Source organism: Bacillus rossius, chromosome 3 (genome assembly GCF_032445375.1).
Source record: "Bacillus rossius redtenbacheri isolate Brsri chromosome 3, Brsri_v3, whole genome shotgun sequence".
Taxonomy (NCBI): domain Eukaryota; kingdom Metazoa; phylum Arthropoda; class Insecta; order Phasmatodea; family Bacillidae; genus Bacillus; species Bacillus rossius.
This window is the reverse complement of record NC_086332.1, coordinates 9,970,293-9,995,633: the sequence shown is the minus strand read 5'-3', so window position 1 is coordinate 9,995,633 and position 25,341 is coordinate 9,970,293. Positions and strand designations below refer to the sequence as shown.

Genomic DNA, 25,341 nt, shown 5'->3' with positions numbered 1-25,341 from the left:
TTTTTATTATTATTATTATTATTATTAATTTGATAGGTTTGTCACAAACTTCTATGGTGCAAGTATTCCACTACCTAAAGGGTTTATTAACAGTAACATATTTAATGCTTTGCAGACAAGGTAAGACACGGGACTCTTCATCACGGGGGATATAGGTTTCAATCCCCTTTCTGATCATTCTTGTTTCTCTAAATTACTTCGGGAAAACTCAGGAATGTCTCCATTTTGAATCTTAACCAAAGGCTTAGTTTCAGTAATGTTATAGTTTGTTTTTTGTATGTTTAATAACATACTCTTTGTTGACAAGACCAAGCCATACACCAAAAATAATTTAGTTTTGTGTAAAATATCTGAAAAACTTTTTTCAGAAGAAATACAAGTGTGCTAGTTGCGGTACCCGGCGTTGCCCGGGCTGATCACAAGGTGATGTATTGTCTGCCAGTTAAAGCAAAATGGATAGCCCTATAAATGACACACAATTGCTGTTTGTATGTCAATGACCCATGATTTTCTGTTTACCCATGGCAATTGGTTGAACGGTGTTGAAGTTGATGCTCTGGAGCGCCATCTAGCAGCGAGTTACAAAAAATTGGATAGCATAAAAACCTTCTCCAATAAAATACACTTCGATGTGCCAACTTTCATGGCAATCTGTCAAATGGTGTTGGTGTTTATCAACGTCGTACATACCAACATCCTATTTTATATACATATATAGATTTGCTATAAATATTCAAACTCCTTTTTATACTTTTTTTAGTGATTGTGCATTGAATTCAGCTAATAGTTTAAAATTCACATTTATTTGTACTCATAGGGGTGTGCGAATATTCATAAACACTAATAGTTGTGAATACCAATTAATAAACTAGTCACATTTGGAAGTTGAATGACAAAAATAAAAATTGTAAATATTTATATGTACGTCTGTTTAGTTTCTCTTGGTTTCAAGTGATTCGTTTTTCACCAACTTTTAATGTTGCAGTTTCTTATCTGTCAATATGTGTATATTCATATCAACATGTACCGAATGCATGTTCAAAAAGTTTATTCCGAGAAATAAAAATTAAGTCTCAGTAAATTCTACATGCCCATGGTAGCTTGGTGGTAGTAAATAAATTCAATGCCATTTCAAAAAGAATCAGGATGTTAACAGCAATGCCAACACCTACCATATTTATTATGAATGCTTGCTATCATTTGTAAAACATTAAAATAAATATTACAAACATTTAATTCAATTACATATAACCATCTGTATTTATTCTGATTATCACAATCATGGAGTTTTGTCTGTCACTGCTTTTTGATGTTACAATGAAATTAATTTCCATATTTTCACTATTCTTTTTATGTTTAACCATTTGGTATTTTGGTAACCGAACGGAACAGCAAAAATGAAGTATTCAATCTTTCATGTCGTCTTTATGATCAAAATTTGTACTTGGTTTACTACCATGTACAAAATAACTGAACCACAGTTTTATAGTACTTTTGTTGATAACAGAAGAAATAAAACTATGAAAACTGACTCATGGTACATTGTTTCAGATGTAATATTTATCTATGAGTGTAGTGAGCTATTGTCTGTGGGTGCTGGGGAGGCCTAACCTCTGTTGTATTCATTAAAAATGTAAAACAGGAATTTATATTTTTAAAATGAAGTTAATAGAAGTTCATTGCCCTAAAAGGATACCGGGCAATATGGTGGAGTGCGAAGTTCTCAAGAGTTTGAAACGTGAAAAACCAAATACAGTAGAACCTCACTAACCCAGACCTCTTTAACGTGGATGTCCGGATAACCCAGACCAGTTTTGGGGAAAAAAATGTTAGTAAATGAGGACAAGTTGGAGTGTCTGTTGCACCCGCAGCATGGTGTTATTTTTAGGTAATGAATACTTTTCTAACATTAAAATACTGTAACATTGAAATGATCAGGTCAGACTATCAAGCACTGTAAATTCACTTCCCTAAAATTTTTAGACCAATAACAAAAGAAATTTTTTTTTTTTTTCTCTCGGAAGCTGTGATATCAAGTAAACACAACAGAGAGTGGTAGAGGGGTGTAAAGTCCTTGCAGCTACCAGACATGTCGCCACAATTGCGGCTAGCGTACAAGAGATTTGCAGATTTTGGCAGTGCTTTACAGTATGATTATAAATACTGCATCGTTTACATATCAGCTGAATATCTCAAGAAAAGTTTGCTTGTATCAGTCTTTCAAGTAATGCAATTTTTTTTTTTTTTTTTTTAAATTTTTTTTTTAAGTTTTCTCATATATCTGTGCTGATACCGTGGTATCTGTTGATATCCGCCACCAATATTGTGTGTCGAAACATTCCTAGTTTTAAATTACCAAAAAATTTCTGCAAATAGTATATTTATATCATGTTATGTTTATATTTGGTTATTTTATTTTAAAATAACTCATATAAGAAAGTTGTAACAAAAATTTTCACCTGTGTCTTGAATAAATCCTTAAATTGGTACACCAGGTATTTTTAGACACCCTACTCGTATTTGGCAGAATCTTAGAGTCTAAAAACCAACCCAACCCATCTCTAGTTCTTATTAGTATAAAGTTTTGGAAGATGGTTGGTGCTCTTGTTCTTTTCAGACTTGATCCAGAAGAAGAAATATTTTCAGACTTGGTGAAGATTCTGGTTGAAGACTTTTCCAAAGTTGATGGAGATGCATTCTTACCAACTGCCTTTGAGATAGTTGATGTTATATACACGGTTAGAGCTTGCATTCAGTTATTATCTTGGCGATACCTATTTCTGCTAGTAGGATTACTGAAATGCTGTCTCCATTTTTCTTAATGTTTCAGCTTTCTGACAAGCCTGACTCCATATGCACTCATTTTCTGAGGGATCTTGGGTCTGAGTACGAGAAACACTTGAGCCATGAGTGCTCATGCGAGTGTGGTGAGTGATAAGTTTGTTTCTCAAGAACTTTTTGCTGGTAGTTTGTAATCTTGCATAACTTCTACCACCTTGATAACTACCACACACTATATGAAATCGTATGCTTAGTTGCTAGTGCAGGTAATCTATTCACTGTTATAATTTATTTTCATAATCATGTTTCATCAGTATCATGCATTGGCATTTGAGAATTTTTTTATACTAAAAACATTGTAACCATTGTTATTAATAGTTCAATTTGTTGATAAGGGAACAAAGTTTAATGTGCTTTTGTTTTAGATTTTATTGTACTGTGTTCCACTACTTTCCATTATTGTGTTGTCTTTTACTTCCAAAACAGGTTATAAAGGGGACATAATTCTGGCACTGTCTTAATATTAGGAAATCCCTCAGGTGTACAATAGTGGCGCAATTGCATAATTTTTTTGTCAGTTTCTTAGAATTTTGGAAAATGCAGCAAGAATGCACATGACTGTGTAGCAATAATGTTAGATATAAATACACTCTTCACTTACTTACTGACTGATTCTGTAACACTGTGTTGTACCACCATTTACAATAATTATTCTATTGTTTTAAGAAGTGCATTGGAAAACGTTATAAGTTAATAAAGACTTTTTTTTTTTAAATTTGTAAGTTTAATCATTCTTTTACTTTTTGAAAGATTGTTCTTGCTCCAACCAACATAACATTACCTTTCATATTAAAACACCGACAGTTTCTGATAATTCCTGCGATAAAGAAGGAGCAAGACCAGTCATTTGATGACGTTGGCATCAATTTGGAGACCTCTAGTATTTTCATACGGCCATTTGTAGGTTGCTTTGTCACGATCGAGAGTTGCAAGTCCAGTGAAGGAGTGTATTGAATCGAATACACAGCAAGGAAGATTATTGAGTGACCAGAGATAATTCACACACAGTTGGTCAATATGTTCTTCATTAAAAACATTTTTTGCCAGATATTTTTTTATCATTTTATATATTTATATTATAAATAATTTTCATTTGCACAATATTAAATTAAAGTGTTTGTTGTATTCAATAATTTTTAACTTTGTATTTATTATTATTCAACGGCCACCTTAAAACTTATTACTATTAGTATAGTAGATTGTTCACTGTAAAATAGGTATTCTTTAGCCATTCTGGAATGATGCCTTTGTGTAAAATTTCACTCCAGAAACTCATGGAAAAGTTGTGTTTTTACTAGTTTTGAAAAGATGACCTTGAAAATTTGACTGTGCTGTGGTTGATAAGTAAGACAACGTGACCGCATCAGCGAAAGTAGTCAGATCACTAACTAGAAATGTTGTGACCCCAGGCATTGGCGTAAGGCCCATTGCAATGGTGATCATCCCACAAATGCAGGATGGTCTTGACAGTACCTAGTTAAAAACCTTCAACTAGGGAAATCTCATGTTGGTTTGTGTCCTGACTGGACTGCAATTATCAGTTTTTGTGTGACAAAATATCTGTTGTTTCTACATTCTACAAACAACTTTATGGAAAAGTAATTCCATGTAACATTTCTATGACACGTGAAGACTTAAATTCAGAAAGTATTTCAAGTCTTTGCTTAAATTAGCAACTCTTCTTAACATTCATGTGAAAAACTTAAGTCCAAAAATTTAAAATCATGATCTCTTGTGTGCAGTGTTCAATATACCGTATTTACTCGTGTATAGCGCGCCCTCGTGTATAGCGCGCACCACGATTTTTGCAACTAATTCCAAAGAAAAAAAAAATGAAATTTTTTTTTCCCCCATAAATAAATTTTACTAACATTTTGTGGTACCTGATTATTTAAATTGATGTGTGGTGATGCGTCAGAAAAATACATAAACTCTGCTGTCTAAACGGAAGATAATGAAGCGCTATATCGTCACAACTGGTACGTGGAAGGAAGGAAGGAAGGAAGGGAGGGAGGCGTGCCGCGCTACGTTGCTAAGCTGGCGCGGAGAACTTGATGACTCACCGGTGAGGAATGGAGGAAGCGAAGAAGCTGGCCGTGGGGGGGGGGGGGAACTGGTGACAACATTCTCTCTTTCTCTCTCTCTCTTTTTACTACTTCTGAGCTGGCTATCTGAAAAGGGGGGAGGTCTAAAAATAAACAAGAGACCATGATGTGCGAGCTTGCGCGCGCGCGCGCGTGTGTGTGTGTGTGTGTGTGTGAAACAGAGGCCTTGTTGCTTGTGCGTATGTGTGGGGGCTGGCCAGAAACGTCACCCGTCACCCGGCAGTTAACGACTTCCACTCCTCCCCGCCTCCCCCCCACCCAAAAATTTTTTTTTCCGTGTATAGCGCGCATCCTTATTTTTTTCCTTTACTTGAGGGGAAAAAAGGGCGCGCTATACACGAGTATATACGGTACAAGTGATATTTTTACGTGAATATGTCGGGTCGTGACTGGCTGGGCCGACTTGTCATATTAAAAGTTTGTGGTTGTGCCTGTGCTGTAGACAGTTAAGTGATTTTCTCTTGACTGTCTGTCGACTAAAATGCTACCGAAATGGTGTCCTCAGGTGAAGTAGACTCCGTCTTGATGTTGACCCGTCTTCTTGGCCTATCCGGCCACATTGCGTTTCGCCAGATGCTTTTTCTCGACGACTCTGTGTTTCGAGAGCTGCGTCGCCGCGGGGCGCTGCGTGAGGAACGCAAGAAGAACCAGAAAGGGGTCGGCAGGAACTCCAGGGGAAGTGATGTGAGCGTTCGAAGCAGAACGAACGACAAGGCCGCAAGCGTCAGAAGCAACGCGAGTGACAGGAATGCGAGCTTCGGGAGCAACGCGAGCAGCAGGAATGCCAGCTTCCGTAGCTGTACCAGTGCTAGGGGTAGTTCCGACAGAGTCGAAATCAATTCGAAACATTACAGGACTCCTGCATCAGCATCCAGTTACATAACTCTGAAGAACAGACAAGTAAGTCACACCCATGTATCTCAAAAATTGTTTAATTATTTCTGTGTTATTTTGTTTTAAGGTATGAGCCAGTAGAATCCTCTAAATAGGGCTTTCAGAGAAGGGGGAGGGGGTGAAGTACGCAGGGCCAAATCTGGGAGGGGGTGAAGTACCCAGGGCCATGTCTGGGAGGGGAATGAATTGCATACCCTGGTAAGACAAAAATGACACGTCTATTGTTAATAGAATTCTTAGGAAACCATACAAATAATGTAGTATGCACTGATCACATTTACAGTTATAGCCACAGTAATGTTTATAATCTTCAGTTTTAAATAAGAATAAGAATAAGAATTTGGGGTTTTGAAAAGGTTTACATTAAATAATTGTAACGGAACTGGACAATTTTTTTTTTAACCCCCGGGACTTTGGTTTTTTTTTAGTGGTCCTCTATAATCATATCTCCAGTATATTAAATATTATAGATTTGAGTAAAAAGTTCCTAATAAAAATATTTGTAAAAAGTAGGTAGTAGGTAAATTCAAAAATTTAACACTAACAATTCTGAAGTTCACAAAATCCATTTGTTTTTTTATTTGCATCGTTGTTCTCCAGAGAATGGGATATGATATGCAAGAGTGTTAAAATGCAAGAACACAGTTGAAACTAGTTCAAACAGTAGTTCAAACTAGAAGAAATTTTTATTGACATACTGCACAAGCTACTGAATACAATTTATGAGATTCCATTAATCATAGCTGAATATTAGTGCGTTCTGGACCTCACAATGCCATCCACACAACCTTCTTTGTCCACTAACTTTGAACACAAAAAAATTATATGAACAATATGATTTGCCTGAAAAGTACCATCACACTCACTCAATAACAAAAACCTCCTTGTTTCCTAAGAACCAACGATGCATTTGTAAATTCCATAGGTCGTATCATTACCTTGGGGTTGAACCTGGCTAGATAGGATTGAGTTCTTTGTCCAGGGGCTCCAAGCATTTTTTTACACACATTGTTTCTAATATGATGAAGCTTACTCTCTTCTAAAGCCATGACTGAATCATGAGAGCATAATTAGAGGCTTTTTATATTTTACGAAAGCTTTTAAAAATCAGAACTGGGGCCCGTTATAGTCTGGAGTGTCACCGGTATGCTTACACCTGAGAGTGCCACTAATGGGCCTCTTAGAGCTCTATCAACAATGAACTATGAGATTGTGGTGGTAGAATTGCAGGTTTGGCTGCTAGCTTTGTTTTCATAAGACTATTATGCAATATGTGTGAAGCCATTTAATTACAGAAAACCCCTTGTAGCAATTGTTCATTTTATCAAAACACTTTGAACGAATTCGATGGTGTGCCTACAAACAGAGTTATAATTTTTTTTGTCCTCCAACCCTTGTTTTTTCCACCCCTTGCAGTTATGGTTGGTCATATCAAAAAGGTTTTTACAGAAAAGTCATGGGTATTATTCCTTTGAGGTGTAATACATTCAAGCGTATGTGATATTCATCATATTATGGGAGTTATAGCGATTTTTCTGTTTTTCAAAAACCTTTCCCATTGGTCGGATGTTACCCATTAATGAACTCGACCGAGATTTGCCTTGTTTATGTGTTATGTATCAGTTGAAAGTGATTTTTATGAAAAATTACTGCAGTTATTGTGTCCACATCCACAAAAATGTGATATGAAACGAAAAACTACATTAAAAAATTCCGGGATTCACACTATGGTAACAACTACAATATTTATTCAAAATCTACCTAAAAGATTGTGGACTCTGAATTTAAACTTGGTTCCCTCCCATTTGAATTTAAATGTGGCGCTCCCTAGCAGACGAAACAATTGTTGACATCGTTTAGAATTTGAATTTGGTGCCGACTAGAAGTAGTATAAATAAATAAGGCAATTTCTGACATTTAAAATTATTAACAGACATGTTCGTTGGCATATTCTGACATTTAAGTGTGGCGCACTCTGAACTTAAACTTGGCGTCAACAGCCAGTACTAATTAAAATATGGCGTTCTCTGGCATTAAAAATCACTAACAAAACATGCAACAATTTTTGGTGTCTTTTGAAATTTAAATGAGGTATGCTATTTGAATTTGGCATCAGAAACTTTTAGTAGTGTATATATATATTATTTATATCTTAACCCCTTAACATATTAACCCGAGTATATTCGTTTTTTTACATTTGGCACGTAATTATTAACCCGAGTTTACTCGTTCGACTAACAAAAACGTGCGTCTGATTATATTATTTCGAGTTTTCTCGAATGAGTTACATGAGCTCTCGCTAGATGTCGTGGTAGGTATTTTCAGCCTTTGAAACAGACTTCCAGTAGTTTTATGTTACCCACTAGATGTCAGGGCAGATTCGATCCATCACGGTACCCTACTTACACGCGTTCGCCGTTTGTGTTTGAAAAATTGTACATTAGATGTCTCTAATAGTACTATTATGAATTTATGATGTTCCCGCCAATGTTTATATATTTTAGCTGAGGTGTCAACATTACTGTAATGTGAATAATAGAAATTGTTCAAAATGAGTGATTCCGACAGTGAAGGAAGCGACGTGAGTGATCTTGATAAATTGGGATCTGATAGTAGCGACAATTATAATGACATTTCAAGCTCAGAAGAATCAGGTAGTGAAGAGATATCTGGCAGAATGTGGTGTGAGATAAACTGTAGTTTGCCAACTATCTCTCCTCCAAGATACCCATTTACAGGTAAACCAGGCGTCAATGTAAATGTAAATGTTGACGATAATTTTCTTCGTTATTTTCTCTTATTTTTTGATAATGATTTGGCTGAACTCATAGCTACAGAAACGAACCGTTTTGCATCACAGTACATTCAAACACATCCTCAAACAAAATGGAAACCAACAAACAAAGAGGAAATCTATGTTTTTCTTGCACTAGTTGTGGCTCAAAGCATAGTCAAAAAACCTACATATCAAATGTACTGGGCTAAGAACCCAATATTTGACACACCATTTTTTAGGAAAACCATGCCATTTCGCAGATTTGTTCAGCTGAAACAGTTTCTTCATTTTGTGGATAATGAGTCATATGATGCAGCCACCCATCCAAACCCTAAACTGAACAAAATATGGCCTATATATATTCATTTGCAAAATAAATTTTCTGAACTTTACACTCCAGAAAAAGATGTCACAGTAGATGAAAGCCTTATGTTATATAAAGGGCGTCTAGGTTGGAAACAGTACTTACCTCTCAAAAGGGCGCGGTTCGGAATAAAGTCATTCATGTTATGTGAATCGTCAAGTGGATATGTATATTCCTTCGTAATTTACACCGGACGAGGAACCAATTTTGATGATGAATACAAAGGCTTGCCAATGTCGTCACAAGTAGTTATGTCATTAGTGAAACCTCTTCTTGGGAAAGGTTATTGTGTCATTACTGACAATTTTTATACCTCACCACAGCTATCAGATATGTTGCTATCACATCGAACCGATTCTTATGGGACTGTGAAAACGACAAGAAAAGAAATGCCACCAGAATTGCGGAAACAAAAATTGCCGAAAGGCAGTGTCATTGCTTTCCAAAGAGGTAAACTATTGGCATTGAAGTGGATGGACAAAAAACCAGTCACAATGTTGTCTACAATCCACAATTCTGAAATGAAAAGTGTTACAATCTATGGACAACAGCACATAAAACCACAAGTTGTGTTAGATTACAACAGTACAATGGGAGGTGTGGACATTGTTGACCAGCGCACAACAGACTATGCAGTACCCAGGAAGAGGGGGAAAAAATACTATAAGAAGATTTTTTTCCATTTAGTGGACCTAGCAATATGGAATTCATTTTTGTTATATTCAAAGTTGGGAGGGAAGCAGTCACATTTGGAGTACAGAGAGGCTGTTGTCAAAAATTTGATTGAACAGTTTCACAAGCCAACAATGTCGCCAGGACGAGGTAGGCCTGGAAAATCAACGAATCCACTGAGAATGACTGAACGTCACTTTCCAGCTACGATCCCGCCAACTGACAAAAAAAGCAATCCTACACGCCAGTGTGCAATGTGCAGCAGGGTGACAGATGCACGGGGGAAAAAAATACGGCGTGAAACACTGTACATGTGTGAAGACTGTGGTGTGCCACTGTGTGTAGTGCCGTGCTTCAGAGTTTATCATACAACAGCAGACATTTAGAAAAAATTAGTTAGGCTTACAGTCAGAGTGAAATGCATTCAAGAATAACTTCACAAATGTCAATACAGACTCGTGACATTATTCAGCTACTGTATTCAAATAAAAATTCTTCTATTTATTGTGCTGTGAAAAAAACTGCATGTCTCACATAAAAACTTTGTTTTTTGTAAAGAATGACATCCTTGACATTACAATGATTTTTTTTTGTATTTGTGAATGTTCAGCTATTGCAATTAGTGTATACTGTACAAACCTTGTGAGGTAAATTTTTATACGAAGATCTATTCGGACTGACAACATTTACATATCATATGTACATATTTTGTTTTTCATGTTATTCAGGCAATTTTATAAAAGTAGATGTAATTTTGTAAAAGAAATATGGTATGTTGCAAAAGTTATTTCATTGGTTTCTATGTAAGCTTATACTATATCTGGCTAATGTTATAAATATTTTTAGTAATCTTAGTGAATATTAGCACTGACGAGTATACACGGGTTAGGAAACCAGTGTCCATTCAAAATGACATGATGGTGTGATAAATGTGAAATTTTAATGTATTTTGTGTGGTATGTCCATTTGCATATTGAATAGGTAAAATATATTGCTGCACAAATGTGATTTTCAGATAATTACTTTTGAGAAATAATTCTAACCATGCTGAACATTACTAATGTTGTTATAATAACTTCAAATTTGTGTTAAATGTTTTTATCTAAATATTTATCTATTTAATTATATTCCATAAATATTTATAATGTATTTACATATATTTCAGCAATGACGAGTATACTCGGGTTAGTAAAACAGTGTGCATTAAAAATTACATAATTTTGTAAAAAATGTAAAAACGTATGTTTTACATGTGGTACGTTTATTTGCATATTAAAAACAATAGATTACTGCAAAAAAACCAATTTTAAAAAATGGTTTTTTTAGACACATATATCTAGCCATAATATATATGTTAAGGGGTTAATATCCCAGTAGTTCTGCTTTTCTTATGCTTAGTGTCTTTGCCTATTGATTCACAACCCTTGGTTCCGGGCGCGCCTGCCGCGATAGATTTTCACTCTTAAAAATAACACCAGCGCTCCACAGCAGTGCCACCTAGCTTTGAAAGGATGAACCAAGAGGGCCGCTGCCAAACATGACATTACATCATACATCTCTCTGCCACATGCCTTTCATGCCACGTGGTTGCACCTCCGAGACATGTGGCCCAACAATCTGTGGATCTGGAGCAACCAATTGTTGCTATGTTCACAAAACAGTGATCATTACCTCGTCACCTCCTTGCTATAGGTACATCCTAAAATCGCTACCCTCCCCCTAGGAAGTCTAAACCAGTCTCTTTTGCTCTATTAAAATAAGGTATATGTACCCTCGTAGGGGCAACGGTCATTATCAACACGAATACAAATTCTTCTCTCTGCTCGCTGAAGTTGTGCTGAAAGCATAAGCAGCTGGCGATACTTCCGGGCCTGCATCACAGTCGAATGAGTATTCCTTCTTCACCTCGCTCAAGCTCCGCGGGTTGTCTAACCAGCAGCCTTCGCAGTTCGAGCACAGTGGGTAGCGTCAAATCTCGTATGTTGCGGTGCAGAAGTATTCCATATGTAACTGTAATTTTGATATGTATTGACTCAAGAAACTAAACACGTGAAACAAAAATTTAATTAGTTGAATTTTTAATGCCATATGCATAGTTAATATTTGTCATTACATGTAAATTATTTTATTTCTGACCCTTGATACCTAGATCAGATTTGAGGGGTTGATTTGAAGTACTTTTTATGGTTCAAATTCGAGATTTGGATTCAAGAAAAATTAGTTTCAACCAGTTAATATGTATCTGTTTTACAAACTAATTTACTGAGATGCATCAATATTGTGTAAAAGTGAAGTCATAAATTTTACGGACCTAATTTTATTTCTGTGATACTGTGAGCTCTTAACATAGTCAAAAATTGTAGTGGTGCACCGATGCGGATACCGATGAATCGTAATCGGCGATTATGGGTACTTACCGATTAATCGTAATCGGCGATTATCTTAACGATTACTTTTCCGATTATCTACGTCCCGGCATAATTAAGTAGGGTTTTACCGAGTAATATTTCGTTACACATTTTAGGACGAAATACGGTAATATTTGTATATATTACAAAATTCATCTAACTCCGTCATATCATGATTACAGATATTTCGTTAAGTTTAATAAATCTCATTGCCTCGAACAATAAAAAGTACATTTTTCCTACACGTTTATTTACGTTTAGTCTTTTGTTTAGTGGCATTGTACATTACCCATAGCCAGAGACGTAAAATAGATGGCACGCAATCAAAATACCACAAGCAGTTGCAGTGGATTCTATGACAATCGATCTTTTCGAGTCGTAGTAGCGGTTCAAAATCGTGGTCCCGATACCTTCTAGAATTTATCACTGCGTTTTACAAACTCGTTATGGGCGTCTTTGGTAACATTATCCGTTGTGTTATTTGTATGTGACGTGAAAATTTTATATATTCAGTCAACATAAATAAAATCACATGTGCTAAAATGGGTTTTGACTTTGAGTCATTTTTATATAAATACAGTAAGATGGTGAGTAGGGAGAAAAAAGTGAAGTGTGGAAACATTTTTCTATAAACTCAAGTGAACAAAATAAAGCAACATGTTTACATTGTTAAACGGTAATTTCTCGATGCAACCTTAGGTGATAGTCTATAATAATGCTAGTTTTCCGCAACAAAAACTTACCCATTGTAAATTACAATTATTAGACTGTAGTACAAGTTGTTTACAATAACAAATATAATAGAAGTTAATTTAATTTACACTTTGCAATGACTTAATAGTGTATTTTACATATTCTTATACTGTTATTATAACTGTATTCTCAATTTTACCTGAATTCATTTGGGAATAAAAAATTGTGTGTGCATTATTACTCTTAAAAAAATTTGTTCATTATAATCGGTAACCGAATCGGTATATGCCGATTATTGCTCTCATAATCGGTAATCGAATCGGTAATCGGTAATGTCATATCGGTGCACCACTAAAAAATTGTGATGATATAATTCTTGCAAATACAATCAAGTAAGTAATTTGCATGTTGTCATGGCTCCTTTAATCCCAAATAAACATGTACACACAGCATTCTGCTACCAGTCTATGTGTGGGTGCTTACATTGCTAGAGGCATCTGTCATATGGTGAATGATGGGAAATTTTATTTGAAGTGTGGTTCTTATTTTTGTTCTTTTGTGTTCATTTTTGTTTAGTATGCCTTATATTTTGTGCCATAATATTGAAAATTGGTCATATAAACAGTTTTGGGAACAGCTGCAGTTAATTTTTATTGTGTAAGTGCTTTTGATAATTTCAGTTGTCTTTTAAGTAACAAGGTATTTCTTGTCAGGCAGCTGGCTCCGTGGATGGCAATGGTTCCAGCGACGACATGGCGAGTGTGGTCGGAGCAGTGGCTGACGACCAGGAAGCAGAGTTCATCCGCAACGTTTGCGAGAAGGAGCTCGTTACAGGAGATAACATGCTTAGTGCATTTCGGTTCGTACACAAATATTGCACACATTTACATTGAGCACCTATTACATCTAACATGATTTTATGTTTTACATGTTATAGTTGTGGTCACTTGGTTTTTGCACTGTCAGAAATTGCAAAATTTCTCCTACGTTTTTATGAATTAAAATGACACATTGTGTGATTGCCAAATTGTGAAATGAGTGTGGAAAATTGACACCCAAAGTTCTGTTTGAATGAAATTGCCCATGATGTCAATGGAACATTATTTTGCTGGTATGTTCAAATTATTAATTCCTCCTGAAAGTAAGATTCCAGAGTTTTGAACAAGTGAAATATGTGCTACAGTTACTAGTCATCTCACACACAAACGTATGCATTGACCCAACTAATCAGGCATGCTGAGTCTTTACGTGATATTCACACATTTTCCCTTGTAATTAATTATTTTAGTATGCTATTGCTAGTATGAATGTGAATGGAAGTGGAAGATAACCTCAAGATGTAAGAAAGATTCAAGAACTCCTGCGTTCCACCCGCTGTTGCGAAACATTTTCCATACCCCGCATCTCAGGGCCCTGATTCCTAGAGATATCTTTTTAAGCTTCTAAACCCAAGACTCCTTCAAAGATGTGTTTAAACACTTCCCTTGGAGCAACTTCATAGTTCCAAAGTAAGTCTGGAAGCTGTTCCTGTCCAAAAAAAGATAGTTGTCAACTGCCACCCACCCTGGGGGAACCCAGCGAGCTGCTTAAAGGTGGACAAACATGCACTGGGCTTCTCCAGTGCTCTCGAAGTAACTGCCAATTAGTCCATGTTTTCTGCAGGTCATAAAAGTCACATAATATCAGTAACGATGCTGAAAGTCGAGGAATATAATTTTCAGCAGCCTGTGAGCCAGGTCACCAGTGCTGAGCACTGGTTGTTAATTGTTGAAGAATTTGTTCTCCATTCCATGTATAGGATTTGTGGAACAATTTTCAAACAGCTCAGGGGACATATTCAAACTATACTTTTGAGAAATGTCAAGAAATTTTGACATTTCTATGCTAGAGGTTCAGATGTGTTACAGTATTTAAAGAAATATGAAAATTTTTATATCTGTAAAATGTATTCACTTGGAAATATTTTGCTATATAATTAAGTGACTTTCCTTCATTTGTCATCAAACATGTGAGCTGAATAAAGATAATGTAATTTTGGGTTTACAGTAAATCCCTTTAAGAAAATTTCCTGCCTAGCCTACTGTACCTACAGTAGGTAATTGCTCCCTGATGATGGCGACTGCAATGTCGACTGAAACGTCGGTGAATTATTTGCCAAGCACGCGGCTACAACCCAGAAGCCAAGCTACTTCGGACAATGGCCGTGAAAGCCTGCGAACATTATAGTCTTGGACCTATAAGAATAGTATAAGATTTTACCCTTTTAAGTAAAATTTCCCCATTAATAAGGCCAAAATTTCAAAGTACAAGAATTTTCTTAACAGGGATGTACTGTATTTTAATAGTAATCACCGAACTGAGGGTGAATTGTTGTCCGTCGTCCAGCCAGAAAGGAATCACTGTAGCTGGGTGGTTGAGGGGCAGACAGCGAAGGAAGCGCGCCGTGTGTTCCAGGGAGCTGGCGGTGGTGGTGTGCCGGGACCCCAGCACGTACCCGGACCCCGTCCTGCAGAGGACGGCAGCCCTCGCCCTGGCCAAGATGATGCTGGTGTCGTCGGAGCTGTGCGACCAGCACCTGCAGCTGCTGGTGTCCGTCATGGAGCGCTCGGCCGACGAGGACACGCGCGCCAACCTGGTGGTGGCCGTCAGCGACATGGCCTACCGCTTCCCCAACACCATCGAGCCCTGGACCCCTCACATATACGGCCGGTGCGTCTCTTGCAGGGGTTCAAACACCCTTAACACCAAATCTTTAATTAATTTCTTATTCATCACTCAAACAAATTTCATATTAAAATTAATAAAAAATTTTACCATTACAATATTTAAATTTAATAACAGAAAACTGCTAAAATAGCACTATTTTACACCTTAAAATCCAAAATTTCCTGGGGCAGGACCCCCGGACCCCCCCGCTTTAATACGGTGGGGCGGCATGCTTCTTAACACACACCCCCATTCAAAAATCCTGGCTACGCCACTGGTCTCTTGGCACGGCTCTCGCGGGCAGATGTGCTGTCGGAAATGTGTTAAAAAAAATTTTGCATCAAAGACATTTTTTGTACAACTAAAACTTGTGAAACAAAAATAAGTTACTGTAGAATCCTCGCCTTTAACATAGCCTAGCTCAAGAACCTCCTAAACCTTGTATGCAACAATTAACTTTTAAAGTTGATACTTTCAACATTCAATGATGCGCTGCTGATAGCATAAAGCATAACTAACAAGATTTCTATTTTCCTTTGATTTCCGGCATGTTAAACCCAGAGTGGTTGCATTATTTTATATATTAACAGCTACTGTAGTTTTAAATTCAGGTTTTACTATTGCATTTTAAAACGTTAGTCTAAGGTTTGCTTTTTTCGTGGCTTCCGTTAAGCTATTTATTGCTCTGTAATGTTCTTAGAAGTGAGTAATGGGGCCGTTATCATTGTAGTATGGTTGCTGGCTGTTTTGTTGATAACTAAAAGAAAAGCATTTTCAAAAGTGGTACACTAATGGAGAACTGTTGTAAATGTCAAGAAGCTGTTATAGTTGTGCGTGAACCATGGATAAATTACGATGCTAGTTCCTAGTAGCTCTCACAGCCGGTCGGCTTGCTGTGGATAGTAGGTACAGCATGCTACAACCTGTTTGGCATCTGTGTTTCCCAGGCTGCACGACCCATCTCTGGAGGTTCGGCGAAGCACCGTCATGGTTCTCAGCCATCTCATCATGAACGAAATGGTTAAGGTGAAGGGTCAGATAGCCGACCTCGCACTCTGCATCGTCGACAAGGAAGAGGTGATTGCAGGTCAGTCAAACATCATCTGCTACCCCTGTGCCTTCTTACAATACATGATGTCTACCGAACTTTTGGTACCGTATTTACTCGCAGAAGGGTCGCACCCTTAATTTTGTTCAAGAAGATCTAACATTTTCACAGTAAGAGTTGCCCTCAAATATGGGTCATGCCATATAACTGGCTCCAGTAGAATACAAGTGAAGTATTTATGGTCCTTGGGGACCGCAGGCTATTACCTGGTTAATTTTGCACGCCATGCGACAAACCGGCGTTGCCGTTGGGCCAAACAAAGTTTAAATTTCTAATTACCATGTGAAACTTCTTAACAGGGTTTCACTGTAGTTTATTCAGGCATTATAGTTCAGAGATCCAAACAATATCTGTGTTTTCTTTCCTAACTGTAAAAAGTATATATTAACATAATTCAAGAGTCCAGTTTCTACTCGATTATGGCAAACCCTGTCAAATTACTTAGATGAAATATGTGGACATTCTAATCTTATTACCTGGATACATATATTGAGTAGGCGAATACATAATTGGAATCCAAGCTGGACTTAAAGAAAATGCCTACCTCAAAGTACATAAATATTAAATGCAGTTATCTCTGTCATATTTTAGTGTACATATTAGCTGTGTTGATGGCATATGCTTGTGTAAAATAAAATTTATTCTCTGTAAAATAAATGCAACTACTACATACAATTTTATAGTAGACAGTGTTTACCTTTACCTATTTATTGCTAACAGTACAGTTTTTTGATCTCTTCTTAATTTTTTGTTAACTTGTTAAAGGGTTTTCCTGCTTAATAAGCAAATTTGGATGGTATGAGAATTTTATTACCTTTATTTACTTTATAAAGTAGCAAAATATATCTGTAAGTTTTATTAAACCAAATTTTATGTAAATATTTATGTAATGATAAATGTTATGAACTAGCAAACTTCCTAATAAATTGTTTTCAGAAATGGCACGTTTCTTTTTCTTTGAGATGTCTCGAAAGGGCAATGCATTGTACAATGCAATGCCAGATATTATTTCGAGACTGTCCTGCCCAGGGCAAGATCTGAGTGAAGAAAACTTTCAGACCATTTTTAGGTGAGTTCACATGCCAAAGTATTTATTCACAGTTCTGAGTTAGCACTTGGCCAGTTAAGTAATATGTCCTATGTACATTCGAGAGGACTATTGCAGACATTGTTTTCAAGTTCACTGTCTAAAATGAAATTTTATTTTAAATATGATTGTCTATGACATGAGAAGTTAAGTTGTTTGAAATTTTCCCCTTAATTATGCAAAATAAAAATGTAATGAAGTTGATGATGCTTTATTTTCTGTGATTATTCAAATTGAAAATGTTATTAAAAGTATTTGTACATTCAAGGTCATCTAATAATCAAGATTGTCTTATATTCAAGAATTTAGGACTGAATTGAAGATGCTTAACATATAAAAATGTAAATTGATATTTTTTATTATTCTTTTTTAATTAGAAAGAAAATAATAGACTCCAAATTAATATAGTAAATTTTTATTAACCAAATTCAAATTTATTACATACTCAGATAATCATTTAACTCAATAAATTTTATTTTATTGATATTTATTTAACTTTAATATACAAATCAAAAAATTGGTGTTTCAGTATTGATTGCTCTACTGAATAACACCTCAACACAACCCTAGAGTAGTTATAATTTTCATGGAAAGCGGAAACTTTTGGAGGTTACTGCAACCATGGTTTTGCGTGTTCCCGAAGGTAGGGTTGTGTCGTCGTGCAGGTACATCCTCGGGCTGATCCAGAAGGATAGGCAGATCGAGAGCCTGGTGGAGAAGCTGTGCGGGCGCTTCGCAGCCGCGCAGACGGAGCGGCAGTGGCACGACCTGGTGTTCTGCCTCTCCGTCGTGCCACACAACGAGCGCAGCCTGCGCAGGCTCACGGCCAACATGCCGGCGCTGGCGGACAAACTGCACGACCGCGTGGTGCAGGGGGCGCTGGCGGCCATCGTCGCTGCCGTCAGCAAGAACGCCAAGCAGGAAGTCAAGGTGGGTCATCCAAGTTTCATCTGTTCTCAAAGCAGTGTCTTAATTACAATAAGTGGTTTCAAATTCAAAGCTGATAAAATGAGTGCCAAGCTTCACTAGCACCAACTATGTTTTTTTCTTTAGCACATATTTTTTTCATTCCATTTCTTCTTTGAATATATTTTATACTATGCTGTTAAATGTGCTATTTACATTAATTGAACATGGAATATTTTTACTATCTCGCTGAAATGTAATTAAAAAAACATGAAATTATTACGTGAAAAAAATTAGTGAAAGGTTTTAATTCACTTGTGATCTAATATAAATATGTACAGATTCATTTGAACATATCAGTAAACATCCCTCTTAGGACGGTTTTATTTTACTTTTGTTCTTGGTGTAGTTTCTTTAATAACAGTTCCTTTATCTACCATGAATGGCTTAAGTGAGTGGGAGGTTTACTATTATGTATTGTTTTACAGACTGCAGTGGAGGAGCTGGAAGAAAAAATACGAGAATGTCGAAAGAAAGGAACATGTGATGAGGTAGAGGCAGAGAACAGCATTCCTCAGACACCAGCTGGTTAGTCATCTGAAGAAATAAACTGTTTTTAAATTATTTATATAATATTTCAGTTTCTTTACTCTTAAGGCATGTTTAAGGTGGAAATTAATCCCCCACCCCCCCCCCCCCCCCCCCCACCCTCACTTTTCACAACGCTAGCTAGCAATCCCAAGCACCTCAGTTATCCCCACCCCTTATCACTATTGTCAGCCATTCTTAGTCGATCCATCACCCATGTATCCATCTTCTAACCAGGCAGTAGTTAACGTGGCGTATACTGCCCCTATGCCTGAAGTGGTCACCAGGGGATGGAGAGGGTGTTAGTAACAGATTTGACTACCGACTTTGCAGCCTCTTGAATGTTCGTCGTTCCATTGTCACTGTGGCGTGTCATAGCCTTAGTGAACCCGAGGGGAGACCCAGGGGTTGACATCAAACTATTAAAAAGATTCATTAGACATGCTCACATTCATTTAACTAATTTTTTTTTTTTATTTCATTGGCTTAAATTAAAATAATAGCATATTGAAAATGTATGTTACAAATTTTTAGAATTCTGTATGTACCACTATCAAATTTCGAACAACTGTACACTTTAATTTTCAACTCACCCTAACTTAAAATAAAATTACTGCACTTATAATAGATTTTGATCACATTTCACTATAAGGATAGTTTTACTTTAATCAAAATGTGATCTTATTTCATATCAATCATTAAACCCCTAAATTATAACAACATGGAATGTTTGATGTTAGCACTGGTATTTGCAGGCTTGTACTTGTATAAATATTTAAATAAACTTATGATGCCAAGAATAAAAGCCAGCTACAAATTATATGCTTATGGCTTGGTTGATGTGATGTGATGTGTAAACCTGGCAGCTGGAAGTCATTTCATGTGGAGGAGGAATATATGGACATGTAAGCCAAATGTTAGAATAGAAAGAACACTAAAGACTAAAACCCTGTTAAGACATTTTTCAAGGGACTGGATGCTAAAAACTCAATATCAGGGAAAACTTCTTAAAAGGGAAATATATTGTTCAAATTCAGTTGCCACATAAAAACATATTTTAATCAAATGAAATACATACTGTATTAACTCAAAAATTTCACTTATGTATTATCATTGTCAGCATGCTGGAAATTCTATACAAGTATCAGTAAACTGGAATTGTTTAAATTGAATTTAAACTAAAAACCACAATAAAATAATTTATCAAAACAACACTAGTAAAAAAAAACAGTAACTAACATTTACTGTTTTGAAAATTACTTGGTCAGAGTTGTTTATTTTAACACATTTTCAGAATGACGCATCAAAAAATTGTCCAGTTCCCACAAGCTCTTCCTCACACTATCTGGAACATTTTGTGTGTATGCCAACCTTCACTTTTTTACACTTTCACGAAACACCAAAAGCCAAAAGTTGGTCACGCTTCATCATGATTCTGCATCCCGAGTTTTTTTGCTATACTCACTCTTGGTATCAAAGGATTTGCATTAACTTATGATATTATTAGAGACATGCAAAATTCGCGGATTCATTTCGCGATAGGCTAGCATCAAAACAACTATACTTTCGTACCGCTTCTGCATTGGCCCACATTTTATCTGGGGAACTGTGAGCCAATGGGAAACACTAAACCAAGAAAGTGCCGAATTACGGACAGCCTAAATCAGACGTCTCACGCGTCAGTAGCCAATGAACAGGTGTCATTTCCGCGAGTATTTAAAGGACTGTGGAGTCTATCCTAGAGGTCAATGAATCTGCGAATTTTGCAGGTCGCTAGATATTATTTTCAGTTTTTCTTCAAAAGACAATGCCTTCTGTTTAATGGGTTCTCCACTACTTTTAGATGCCATTATGCACTGTTTTTCACAACACTAAATGTTTATTATGCTTGATAACCTTAAATCACCCCTAAAAAGATCACAAACCAAAACCTCTTATTTGCGGGTTATCAATTTTTGTTCACTGACCACAAAACAAAGTGTGTGCACTGATTGCAAAAAAATTTTAAAATTCAAACATGTAAAAAATATTGGTTGATGGTAATCTGGTTTGCTGTGTATTCGTCAAGTGGTATAACTCGAATAGGGAATAGCCTCTCAGTCTACATGAATGCAAGCAATTGATTTGTCGAAAAATTCACTTGTAACGGTGTGTGGCGTGTGGCACATGTTTCGACAGTCAAGTGCAGTACAAATTATTTTGTTATCTTTTAAAAAAAAAAATTTTTAAAAATTAATAATAAATAGAGTTTACTAGTTTTAAAGATAAACATTAATTTAATTTTTTTCCACAAACGCTGAACATTATATGTGGGAAGCATCTAGTAACGCATACGTTATGAATGATGAAAATTAACATAGGGATATATGGAAGTGATCAAGGGAATAATTTTGTGAAGTTAAGCGAGAATGTCTTCTGCAAGTTTTACTGTATGTGATAAAGGGGTGTTTAAAGGGTGCAAAAGAAATAAAATTGTTGAATGTGGTGCTATATAATACTGAAGTGAAATACAATATTTCCAAATTTTTCAAAGTTCTGTTTTCTGCATTATATTTTTTGCTGGTCATTAGATAAATTTCAAAAAAATTGTTTAGCTGTATTTGATATTACTGTAGGCAAATGGTGCACATGTAATTCGTAATAATTTTAATTAGTCAACTCACAGTTCTTTCTCATTCTGTATGATGTCGAAATTTTTTTAAAGATATTGTATCATAGATTATTATAAACTTAGAAACTGTTACATGAACTGTTAGTAATTTATTTTATTCTGTTTACAACTGGAGGAAATACTTTTAATGTTTAGCAAGAAACAAAACACCTGCTGCATCAAGTAGGCGAAAGACGGTGAGGCGACCACGGCGGAAAAACTCGTCTTCGTCTGAATCTGAGCACGAAAACACATCTGACAAAGGTGAGTGCCCTGCTGCTAAAATATTTCCGAGAGCGGACACCAGTGTCATTGGACGACTTGGAATAGGGTGGAGCCAGGTTGTTCAAGGAGAGATCGGTAGAGTCGCTGGCACAGACAGAAGGCCAAAGGTATGTGAAGGGAGAAATTCATGAGCCCATTTATTAAATCTTTCAAAAAGTTTTTTTTTTCAATGGTGCTGTTATTAGTAGAGATATGCATTTGTGTTATTATTTTATAGCACAAAGAGGTGTTATTTTCTCCAGTTATTATTTTATGTTAGTTTTGATCCAAATACATATTAACATCTTTCTTCTCAAAATACTAATAGAATGTAGCGCCCGATTTGTTCCGAACTTAGCTGAGTAATACCGTGCGTTCTAAATGCCAGGCACTGTGAAGACACCAGTGTGAACACTGCCACACGAATTGTTCTCCACATCGCCATGCTACCAATCTACAGACTTCTACTACGGCACTACAACTATGCGAGGTTGCGTGCAAACTCAGTTCATATTAGATGCGATAATACAGTACTTAAAACGCAATTAAATGAAAACAGTTATTCTATTCTAACTATGCAGAAAATACATTTTGTCCTATGTGTAATCGTAGGGGTTTTCGAAACCATGTCACGGGCCGGATTGACTAGCCTGAAGTGCCGCACTTTGCCCTTGAATGCCGTCAACTGTATACGACATAGAGAACTAAAAGTATTGACCGAACTATTGAATGTGTATGTAGCTTTTAGTGTATGGCTGTTTCATTCACGTAATTTAGTATCAAAGCATATTATCTTTGGTGACAGTAACGTGTTTGTAAACAACATATGATGTAAACAAATGAATACCAAACAGTTGTCAGAAAAATAATACATGAAATCTTTCGCATTGTATTCATACAATTTTCAGACCTACTATATTATTTAAATTGATGTAAATTAATTTTTAAACATCAATTTCACAGTATTCGGTGTGTTTGGAAGTGAATTCTCAGTATTTTATAAAAATGTGTAAAACCCACATTTTCTTTATAAAAAAAATATTGCCAAATTTTTTTCAAATAATTACATTATTGCAAATTTTATAAATGTGTGTCCCTGGTTTTTAGTTTCAGAGTAGGGATAACACAGTTGTTTGTGTCGTATTTTCAGAATTGTGGACCAGCATGAGTAATTTTTTTTTTTTTCCCCAAAGGAAAGCAAAGCTTTATTTACAACATTTTCATCTGTTGTTAGAATTTTTCGAAATAAGCAATTTATATGTAGATATAATTTATATGCATTAGCTTTTACGGTTTAGAATCTAGCGTGTTTAAATATGTAGATATTTTGTAACTAAAAAACATATTTTAGTGACAATTAGTACGTTAAGTTACCTGCTAAATTTGTTTTAAAAATAATGCCAGATAGTTGACTCAAATAGAAAATTTTATTGTTCACAGCATAAAAATTTTAAAGAAGTAAATGAAAGATTAGCTATTACTATTGTTATGGGAATTCTGCAAATACAATGAAAAATTAATTTGGTAATATTTTATTAATATTATGTATGAAACAGTTACATATACAGTTTAGTTAATTTGTCTGCCATTCTATCTTAGGTTTAGGGTAGGCCATGCAATAAACAACATGCCTTGCTTGTGTACCATTTTGCTAAAATCATGATAGTGCAACAGTGGTTACACAAAGATATCTAACCAATCACGTTTGACACATCTATGATGTCAGCGCGACAAATGGCGGACGCAACATATTTCCCAAATAGAAATATATTGTTTTTATTTCCACTGTACCACACATGGCATTACTGAAATGTTTGTCAGCAGAATTTGGTTTGCAAAAGATTCTTTCTTTCTTTTTTCTTCTAAATTTATGTGTGAAATCTCTTAAATGTGTTTATGCACAGTGATTTATAATTGAATAATTTTAAATTTAATTTAAATCACTCAAAACATATCTATTAAAAATACCTGCAAGCATTGAATGCTGTCATATGTTTAGTGCGTATGTAACAGCAAGAAACATTTTATATAGAATTGTTTATTTTTGGTTGTCACTCGGTTAAAACCATATAATCACAATAACACTATATTTTGCTTTGGCATCACCATATTTGCCGTCGCTTTGTTGTAATTCCAGCATTATGCTGAAAGTATCACCGAAATACAAGTTAATACACCATATTCCACCAAATTGCAATTTAAGTCATGGAATTAAGTAGCAATTAACCAAAACTTAATTCAAATCATAAAAAAAGCAATCTTTTCATGTTTGAAAGTCAATGAATGTTATTATTTCTGGACAAAAATTGTATCAAAGTACAGGGATCAGAAAAATTAGTTCAATTTGTTTTATTGTGCATCTCTTATTAAATCACTTTCAAACCACAAATGCTTCTAATTTATTTGATTGTTCTGAATATACTGTATCTATTTTACACCAATTTAACACAAATTATTTTATCGTAAAAATTCAGCATATAAATTTTACTATTATTTTGGTGGAGTAAGTATTGCAAAACAGCTTTTATAAAAAAAAAAAAAAAAAACCGAAATCCTGTATTTGAAAACTAAATTGGACTAAAAATAAAACCATAAAAATTGGCTCTACTGATGTAGTCTTTTAAAACTAAGCACCAAATGGCTCGCCTAGCAAGGTGTATGTGTGAGGCGTATCATATGCCGTTAATGACACAATGATACCTACATCCCTTCCCCTTATTCTATACATACTTAATGTGTGTCCGTGCTTGCATGCATGCTTGCAGAACCCAACTGTCTTTAGTTTTCTGGTACCAAATTCATACAAAGCTATTACAGATGCACGTACTCCATAAATATATAGTTATACGTAATTATTGTTATCAATGCAACCCTACTATAAAACTATTAGTTTAGTGATTAGATTGAAGGAGATGTATTACATCTATATAAATTAAAATTAAAGTGTAAATGTTCATTTGTTCAAAATTTTAAATCTCCAAAAAATTTTCATCAATTGCTTTGAAATTTTGACACCACGCTGCATTTGTATACGTGCATGTTTTTATATAATAAAAAAAAAAATTAATTTAAAAAAGTGAGTGTAGCTCAGTACATGTGATAGAAGGGAAACTTCTTGAACAATTCAAACCTCGCCTCATAAGTGCTCTCTTTAGATCTCTTTGGCGTCGAAATCTTTTCAAAACAATGTTTCACAAATACGTTGCATTAAAATTCGGCTTTGAAATTGTAATTGTAATTTTACGCTCAATGCACCCAAAAAAGGTTTCACTTCAAAAA

General features: G+C 35.6%; 1 protein-coding gene across 2 annotated transcripts in view; it reads left to right on the top strand.

Annotated features, from left to right (window-relative positions):
- Positions 1-25,341, top strand: part of LOC134530194 (condensin complex subunit 1) — a 77,163-nt gene that overhangs the window by 39,831 nt on the left and 11,991 nt on the right. For both annotated transcript variants that reach the window (XM_063364851.1, XM_063364850.1), the window contains exons 17-26: positions 2,618-2,738; positions 2,831-2,927; positions 5,452-5,846; positions 13,467-13,612; positions 15,208-15,462; positions 16,407-16,546; positions 17,504-17,636; positions 18,320-18,584; positions 19,049-19,148; positions 21,955-22,062. In XM_063364851.1, the coding sequence (XP_063220921.1) occupies positions 2,618-2,738; positions 2,831-2,927; positions 5,452-5,846; positions 13,467-13,612; positions 15,208-15,462; positions 16,407-16,546; positions 17,504-17,636; positions 18,320-18,584; positions 19,049-19,148; positions 21,955-22,062 (1,760 nt within the window). The remainder of the gene's footprint in view (positions 1-2,617; positions 2,739-2,830; positions 2,928-5,451; positions 5,847-13,466; positions 13,613-15,207; positions 15,463-16,406; positions 16,547-17,503; positions 17,637-18,319; positions 18,585-19,048; positions 19,149-21,954; positions 22,063-25,341) is intronic.